Genomic DNA, 9,355 nt, shown 5'->3' with positions numbered 1-9,355 from the left:
GATAAATGAGTCATATTCCTTTTTGGGATGTCCAACTATAAGTGAGCCATTTTTTTAACTGAAAATCTTTTCTTTTACTTTATTCACCACCTACCTTATTCTCTATTTACTTATCTACTTTTCTCTCTCTCATACTCAACTCTCTCTACTTTAACGCTTTAAATATCAATTTCTTAAATTTCATGCCCAAAAGAAGTCCTTCACTTGTCTTGGGACAGAGGTAGTATCAGTTTTATAATAAAATGTGCGTATAATTATTTAGTGTAAAAGGAGGTCCATTTGCCAAAAATGGGAAAAAGCAAAGTGGACAACATTTCACGGATGAGAGAGTATGAGTCTCACATTTATATATACTAGTATTACCTCCCGTGCTATGCACGGGTCATAAGATTTTTAAATAATGAATATAAGTTCTAAGGTGAGTGGATTAAAATAAAAAAAATACCGACTATTTAAGAATATGTGTTGATTAAAATAACTATTCATAAATTATAAACAATTTAAAACATTATAACAATAACAAATGAAAAATGTACTTCTATTATAGAAAATCTAAATATTTTTTTGAATATATACCCTATAGTAAATTAAAATAACATTTATATTTATATAAGATTGATTACATAAGTAAATTGTAAAACAAAAATAATTTTATGATTAAATTGTAAAACAAAAATAATTTTTATAAGGATAAAGTAAACAAAAATATCAGATTTCTACAAAAAATTGAAGTGTATTACTCTTCATTTTGATAAAAAAAAAATTTGTTTAGTTGTAGTATATTTTTTTATACAAATTCCGTAGTCTTTTAAGAAACTAACCTATAAAATGGGGATATAGTTCACGATATAATTAAAAATTTTATTATAATCACAAAATTTACATAAATAATTTTGAATCTCCATAAAAAGTGAACCTACTTGACGTTGTTCTTAAATAACTTAACAAATAGAAGGTCCCAAAATTTATGTATGCCATATCCATTTTAATTGAGATACGCATTTTTTTTCGAAAAAATTGTAACATCAAAAAAATGATATTAACATGCTCCAAATTAAAGGCACTAAAGGTTATATATAGAATTACACTATTAAAGTCAATCTTAAAATCATCTCTATCCTTTTACACCAAAATTCAAATTCAAAATAATTCATATTCACCAAGTTTTTTATATTTTTTCAGTCCTACCTACGTATTTATATAAATTACCCACAACACTTTATCAATAATTTGTAAGAATTAAATATATACAATATACTACATATAGTTATTTTTATATTAAATAAACTCATATATTCAATAAAAAATTAACTTGGAAATTATAATAGTATTCAACTCCTTCCGTCCCAACTAAGTTGAGTAGTATTTCTCTTTGGGATGTCCCAACTAAGTTGAGTCATTTCCTTATTTAACAAAAAAAAACATTTAATCACTCTTACTTTATTCCACCATCTACTTTACTCTCTCTTTATCTTTCCTACTTTTTAACACAATTCTTTAATCTCCGTATTCAAAAATTTTGTCTCAACTTAGTTGAGAGAGAGGGAGTACTATTGAACACTATAATGACATTCAAACATAAAAGGAAGGCCATTTATAACCAATTCTGTATTGCTTTGTTAGGAAGCCCATTAATAACCACATGTAATATAATTAACTAAGAGCATCTGCAACGGTGGCGACGGTCGCCACCGCCGTCCGCGCCGCTGGCAAGGCGAAGCACCGTCGCGCTAGCGAGCAGCTGACGTGGCGGCACGGGATTGGGCAACGGCATAGCCGTTGCCTTCAAAAAATTTTTTTTTTATTTAAAATCGGTTTTTAATTAAAAAAACCGATAAAAATAAAAAAATTCACTTCCCAATAAAATTATAACCGTTTATTACCGTTTTTTACACTTTTTTTTTAATTTTTTCCCCCCAAAAATACACACTTTCATCGATAAATACCCCCACTTTCACACCAAAAAATTCACATCAAACTACACAATTCTCATCTTCATTCTCCAATATCCATTCTCATCTTCATTATCCCATATCCATTTTCATCTTCATTCTCTCATACCCTAACAATGTCCGACCAAGGCGATGACAACCCGCCCTCTCACGGTTGGAACCCCCAATGGTTCGGGGGACAACCGTTTCCTAGTCCGGAAACGGAATATTCGGCCCCTCCTCTCACCCAAGATTCGGCCGTTCCGGGTGGCTACCGGCCATACCCAATCGACGACCAAGGTGCCTCCGAAGGGCGATACGGGTTGACACCGGAGCCTAGGTCGACCGCCCCTTCCCAAACTCCGACTCCTCCTACTCGCGCCGGTGTCCGCACACCGTACACTCCGGCGGAGATGGATAAATTGTTCAAGGCGTACATCGAAATCTCCGAATATGCGGCGGTTGGCACGAACCAATCCGGCGATCACTTTTGGTGGCGTGTCTCTCGCCAGTACAATGCAAACCGGCCGCCGGGAACGATCGAGCGCAACGAGAGTATGGTGCGCAACTGCATCGGCCGAGCCAACAGAGAAATTGGCAAGTTCAATGGCTATTTCCTCCAGGAGTCGCGGAATGCCGGAAGCGGCCGGAGCGAGGTCGACATCATCACTGCCGCGCTGAGCACCTACCAATCCTTGAACGGTAAGTCGTTCAAGTACCTCAACGTTTGGCAGGAAACGCGGTTCCACCCGAGGTATATGGGAGGCGTAACATCCTCCTCTAGCGGCTCCTCCAAACGGTCAAGGTCGGTATCCCTATCCGACTCCGGCTCCGAAGAAGTGGCTAGCCAACTCGCCGGAGCTAACTTGGGTAGCCCCGACGCCGGACCAAGCGGTTCCCAACGCCGACCGCAAGGAAGGAAGAAGGCGGCGGCCGACCGCCGGCGCTACGCGACTCCATCGGCCCCCGCCCCCGAACCCACACCCTATGTTCTACCTCCATCCCCGAACAACTCGTTGTGGGCCCATTTGGCCCAACTCAATATGGCCGATAGGTCAACTATGACCCCCACGCAACTTCAAACGCACGAGGACATGATATTGGGTCTCCAAAAACAATTGGGGTTGTTGCCGCCGGATGCGTAGTCTTCCTCGTGTAATATTAGCCAATAATCATGTAATTTTTTATTTTTAGGAGTTTAATTATGTAATTTTTAATTTTTAGGATTTTAATTATGTAATTTTTAATTTTTAGGATTTTAATTATGTCTTTTTTATTTTATTTGTAATTTGTAATATTTATTGTGGTTTTTTAATGAATTTTAGTATTATGGAAATGTTTTTGTGTAATTGAATTTTAAATTAATTGTACTCGTCCTTGCGGAAGAGCACAGCTGTGGGTGTTGTGCTCTTGCCAGAGAGCAGACAGAAAAAGTGGGGTCGGGCCCACAACCGTGCCGCTGGCAAGAGCCCGGTTGTGGATGCTCTAATGCGTCGCGGTTCACTTCCTCCATCTCAATATTGTTATTATCTTCTTCCTCAATCGGCGTTCTCTCTTCCTCTTCTTGTCACCTTTCTCTCTTATCTCTTTGGGGCTCGTTTGGTTGCCATGACAGAAAGTAATAAGATAGTTATCTTAAGATAGTATTTTCGGGCCGAAAGTAAGATAGTGCCAGATAGTATTTTCATGATGTTGTTTGGTTAACAAGATAGTGATTTATAGATAAGATGCAAAATGACAAAAATATCCTTATTACTACATATATTTGTAGGTAAATGTATCTATATTTTATGATTATTAAGTTAAATAAATGAATGTTAATGATCATTACAGCACACAATTCAATCTTCTTCATCAAGTCACACTATTCAAACTTGTTCTTCTCCCTCATCACAAAATCTGAATCCAATTTCTAACTCGTTGACCAAAATTAGGCACCGTCTTCCCGTCCCATAGCAAGTAGCCTAAAATCAAAGCCTTCGTGGAAGAGGTCGAGCGGCAATCCGCCGGAAGGAGGTTGCGTGATGTCCTTGGACGAAATTCCTTCTTCTTTTTTAAAAAGCAATTTTATCCTTTCCCAAACATCCAACAAACTAACCTCTACCAATTTTATTCTTTAACAAAATCACATCAAATTCAACAGCAGAAAAGATGAAGCAAAAGAAAAAAGTAATTTTCATGTGAATTAGAATCAAAACCTATGAAGAATCGAGCTCCAATGCTACATGATCAGTACAAACACCTCAAGAATAAATCATCTCATCTCTTTTTTACTCATTTTCCACCTCCTCGCTTTTCCTCTTCTTCTTCTTCGCCGGAGAGTCTTCGTCGCCTTTGGAGTTGGACTGGAGCAGGTGGTTGAAGGCGTCAGAGGAGAGATGATGGAAAGAGAAATGGGATGAGAGAGGTAGGGAGGAGGAGAGAGCTGAGATGAGAGAGAAGGGGTATTTGTGGGTATCAAGTTGGAACAGTGTACAACCGCTGCAAATGTGTGCGATTGTATTATCACGTTTTAATGGATAGTTTTTCGGGCCTGGACGTGCTTTCTTCACTTTTTCGTGCTTTGTGATAGTGCTATCATGACAACCAAACCAAGGAAAAAGGGTGGATATGGCCACTAACATGGCAACCAAACCAGCCCTTGATAGCAAGACTCTATTAATAAGCTAATGTATAGTATCTATAATAGTTAAATAGGATTTGGAATATTTATAAAATAAAAATTAATTAAGGGTATAATAGTCATTTTATCCAACTGTCCCTCTTAGTTAGTGAAATGAGTTAGTATACTGAACCTACTTACCATTTATGGTATAAAGTGAAAATAAACAATTAATTTAAAAATAATAAAAATGATAAAAGTGAACAATTAATGAATAATATTAAAATAGAAATGTGAGACGAAAGAATACTACTATTCCGTATAGTATTCCGTATACCTGAGGTTTACCAAAAATACAATATCACATGATAGATGCATACTTTCGTAGTCGTCCAAAACGATATTGACAATAAAGTTGAAAATTCAAAATTGTTGCTAAATTTCCTTGTGAATCAAGTAATATCCAGATTATTGGAAGAATCCCCCCGGCTGCTCATATTTGCGACCGTTTATTATTCAAACAAGTCATGCGTCAACTTGCAAGAAAGTTCTTTTATCTCTCTCAATCATTTTCTATTATCATTAATAAACTATATTATGATAAAGTAAGTACTACTATCAAACAAAAAATATTAATGACTTGTTCATTACATTAATTTATTATTACCAAAAATAAAAAATACACTCGCAAAATAATGTTTGCTAACTTACCAATTGATTGCTATTTAATTAATTAGTACGTTCTTGAACTAAAAATGAAACTGAAAATTTTATTTTCGGAAAGGTGGGATGTCCGTGTGCTCACTTAACTGTATATACTAATAGCGACTAATGTGAAATTGAAAATGTCAAATTACAAGATAAATCGTGTCAAATTTGGGTCAAATGCAAAATAAAAATATCAGATATTGACTACTGCCACGAGAAGACGTGGCTCATAATTTTCAAACAAAATAGTATCTAAGATAACATAAAAAAATAAAAAAATTGAAGAAGCATAGTTGTTATTTCTAATCACCTTCCTACAAATAGAAGTACGCACTATATAAGCATCGCTCCTAATTTCAAGATTCATACCAAATTTCTATCATTAATCAAACAAGATCAAACTTCATATTTCATTTGCCTTCAATTACTACAATGAGCCGTCGCGTTGCAATGCAAGTCTCAAGGCTACTCAATAGCAATTCCACAATTGCACAAGCCTCTACATTCCTAAAGTCTACCCCGATGCTCGGGAACAGGCACCGGAGTAGCATGGCTTCGCAAGAAAAGGCCAAACCAGGAGCCAATGGTGAGGACGATCGAGCCGCTGTTAGCAGCTACTGGGGCGTGGCTCCACCTCAAGTGCGCAAGGACGACGGGTCACCCTGGCGGTGGAACTGTTTCCGGCCGTGGGAGACGTACACAGCGGACACGAGTATCGATGTAAAGAAGCACCATGAGGCTAAGACTGTCATGGACAAGTTTGCTTATGGGACTGTCCAAGCTCTCAAATATCCAACCCGCTTATTTTTTCAGGTCATTTTTTTTCTCAATCTATTTTTATTTCATCAATATAAAATACTCCTTCCATTTCCTAAAAATAGAAATTCTTTCCTTTTCTGGTCCGTTTCCTAAAAATCGAAATTCTTTATTTTAAGAAATGGACCGCATAATCCACTAATGCTATCACTGCTACTTTTTCTACAAACACTCCTCACTAAATTATCTAATACCGTCAAAAGTTTAGAATTAATACTATAAGAATTAGGGCTAAGAATTAGGGCTAAGAATTCGTAAGGATTGAGTGGTTATGTTAGGTTAGGTCAGATCAACCCGATAACAACGCAACAAAAAACTATCAGACTCATTGGATCGACCGGATAAGGATCCAAACCCAATCAAAATTGACCCAAAACCAATCAACTCCGTGCTCGTTTATGTCTAATTTTCACGTCGTATTAAAAATTTCCAGCCCTGACGTTATCAATCAATAACGACCAAAACCTGACATCACAGTGTTAAAAATTTGACAGAGGCGGCACATTTGCCACGCGATGTTGCTGGAGACGGTGGCGGCGGTGCCGGGGATGGTTGGCGGGATGATGCTGCACCTGAAATCGCTGCGGCGGTTCGAGCAAAGCGGCGGATGGATCAAGACGCTGCTGGAAGAGGCGGAAAACGAGCGGATGCATCTGATGACTGATGAATCGGCGAATTTCTGATGTTGAAGAATGCAGGAAAATACAGATCACGACACAAAGAATTTACGTGGTTCGATTTACTGAGGTAAATCTACGTCCACGGGAAGAAAAGAGGGCAGAGTTGTATTGCTTGATCTGTTTTCTACAGCTAACAATACAGACTTGCTATTTGCTATTTTCTCTCTAGAGAGCTTAACAGAAGTTAACAGAAGAGGCTTATCTATCTGACCTAGGTTCTATTTATATATTGAACCAAGATCGTGGCATGCAGCATTTATTAGGTAGTGGATGTCGTGGAGGTCGTGGCGACCTTGCATGGGTCCACTATCCTGCATGAGTTAATGACTGCTTGACACCACTAAATAGATCGTCGGTGTAGCGGAGGTGGAAATCTTGCATGAGTCCACTATTTCCTAGTTCGGTCGAATACTGAGACCGGACTGCTGAATTATTGCCGAGCAGCTTTTGCCGATCTGAGAGTAGAGCTTGATGCCGACCAGAGAGCAGAGTTTGATTGGTTGGCTTTTACCGAGCTGTAGGCTGGGGCCGAACTCTGTGGTTGTGCCGAACTGAACTCTTGAGTCATGCCGGACTGATGCTCTTTAGCCATGCCGAACTGATACTCTTTCTTGGGCTTTACTGCTGTTGGGCTTGTTTAGTATTTGCTTAGTACGTACTCCATCAATGACGTTCCTGGAGGTATCGCAGCCGAAATGGTCGGAGCGAGCCCTAGTTATCGCCGTGCAGGGCGTCTTCTTCAACGCCTACTTCGCCGCCTACCTCATTTCCCCCAAATTGGCGCATCGCATCGTCGGATACCTAGAGGAGGAGGCGGTCAATTCCTACACCGAATTCCTCGAGGATTTGGAGAAGGGATTGGTCGAGGATCAGCCGGCGCCGGCCATCGCCATTGATTACTGGCGGCTTCCCGCCGATTCGACGCTCAAGGACGTCGTCACCGTGATTAGAGCCGACGAGGCGCACCACCGTGATCTCAACCACTACGCATCGGTACCAATTTTTTCCGATTTTTCTTTGAATCGATTTTGCCTTTATCTTTAAATACTTATAAAATTACTAATCATATCTTAATTTTTTCAAACTTATGGAGTATCAATTTTATCAAATTTCTGATTTGGTCTCTCGAAAAAAGACATTTGCACGTTTTAGGTCTTTAATCCCTTAATAATTAAAGCATGTATGTGAAAAATACTCCTTACAGCCTTGTAAATGGAGTATTTTATGGACGAAGTGGTCTTTAATCTACCTATAATTAAACTGGTCTATTTTTAGGGACGAAATGGAGTATAATGTTAGATCTCTAGAGATGAGGGGTGAAAATGGGAAGATATTTATGTCCTCTTAGGATTGAGGGGTAGATAAAGTGGAAAAAGAACTTAATTCAAATGACATTTTTATATTTTCGTGTGATTTTTTCGAATTCAGAAATTGAGAGATTAATTTTTGAAGTTCACCCTTTTATTAATATACTTTGTGTCTTTAGTAATGACATTATTTTTTGGATTTTTAATGTAGGACATACAATGCCAAGGACATGAGCTGAAGGAATATCCAGCACCGCTGGGATACCACTGAAAGCCTAAAACAATTATTCGACTAAATTAATCAATTTTTAGTATTTATAACTTGATTTTATGGTTTGTTTGTGAGATTTGCTTAGAGTAAAGTGAATCACTGCGCTTGTAATTATTGAGAATTGTATGAATTATTTATAACTTGAGGAAGTGGTCCCACTATGTCTATGCCCCATTGCATGAAAGGCCAAGGGCTTTGCATAGTGGATAGATCGGTCTGCGGCATCCTTGGGATATTTGCATGGATTTGGCACTTCGGGCATGTCTTGACGAGCTGCACTGCTTCTTGTACCAAGGTTGGCCAGTAATATCCCCATCTTAGAACTTTTTTAGCTAAAGCTCTAGCTCCGATGTGGCTGCCGCACGATCCTTCATGAACTTCTCTGAGGATGTAGTCCGTCTCTTCTGGTCCTACGCACCGCAATAACGGCTGGAGGTAAGACTTTCTAAAGAGGACTCCTTCATGAAGTTCGTACCGGAGTGCTCGGCACGTGATCTTCCGAGCTTCTCTCTTATCCTCGGGCAATTGTCCTTGATCCAGATACTGCAAGATTGGCGTCATCCAGTTCGGCGAGCTGGACACTGAATGTACCTCGGCTTCATCAATGCTTCGATGCATTAATTCTTCCGCCTTTGAGCTCGGATCTGAGGCCAACTTACTTAAGGTATCTGCTCGGCTATTTTCCGCCCTGGGAACGCGGATTATCCGAAAATAGGAGAAACTTCGGCTGATGCTTTGCGTTTTGTCCAAATACTTCTTCATTCTCTCGTCACGGGCTTCACTTGTACCCAACATGTGATTTACTATAACTTGTGAATCACAATGGACTTTGAGAGATTTGACGAGCAGACTTTGCGCTAACTGGAGTCCGGCAAGGAGGGCTTCGTACTCGGCTTCATTATTAGTAGTGGGGAATAGGAACCGAAGTGAGTAGGTTACCTCGTGTCCGTCGGGAGCGATGAGTAAAATACCAGCTCCACTTCCCATCTTGTTTGAAGCTCCATCTACGAATCCGCTCCAGCAGTCTGGCGGCTCTACTT

General features: G+C 39.2%; 1 protein-coding gene across 1 annotated transcript; it reads left to right on the top strand.

Annotated features, from left to right (window-relative positions):
• The first annotated feature begins 5,622 nt into the window (after positions 1 to 5,622).
• Positions 5,623 to 8,464, top strand: LOC121753594 (ubiquinol oxidase 2, mitochondrial-like). Its single transcript, XM_042148809.1, has 4 exons — positions 5,623 to 6,054; positions 6,552 to 6,712; positions 7,403 to 7,730; positions 8,256 to 8,464. The coding sequence occupies exons 1-4, from the start codon at positions 5,674 to 5,676 to the stop codon at positions 8,313 to 8,315; spliced, it is 930 nt and encodes a 309-aa protein (XP_042004743.1). The 5' UTR covers positions 5,623 to 5,673; the 3' UTR covers positions 8,316 to 8,464.
• The last annotated feature ends 891 nt before the right edge of the window (positions 8,465 to 9,355 follow it).

Source organism: Salvia splendens, chromosome 11, assembly GCF_004379255.2.
Source record: "Salvia splendens isolate huo1 chromosome 11, SspV2, whole genome shotgun sequence".
Classification (NCBI taxonomy): domain Eukaryota; kingdom Viridiplantae; phylum Streptophyta; class Magnoliopsida; order Lamiales; family Lamiaceae; genus Salvia; species Salvia splendens.
The sequence above is the reverse complement of the archived record's forward strand: the minus strand, read 5'-3'. Positions and strand labels throughout refer to the sequence as shown.

What these genes read in the sequence shown, in the direction of transcription:
- LOC121753594 (XM_042148809.1), top strand. Translation starts at nt 5,674, where the DNA reads ATGAGCCGTCGCGTTGCAATGCAAGTCTCAAGGCTACTCAATAGCAAT. An exon ending in CAACCCGCTTATTTTTTCAG is followed by an intron (nt 6,055 to 6,551) that starts GTCATTTTTTTT and finishes AAAATTTGACAG; the next exon opens with AGGCGGCACATTTGCCACGC. An exon ending in ATCTCAACCACTACGCATCG is followed by an intron (nt 7,731 to 8,255) that starts GTACCAATTTTT and finishes TTTTTAATGTAG; the next exon opens with GACATACAATGCCAAGGACA.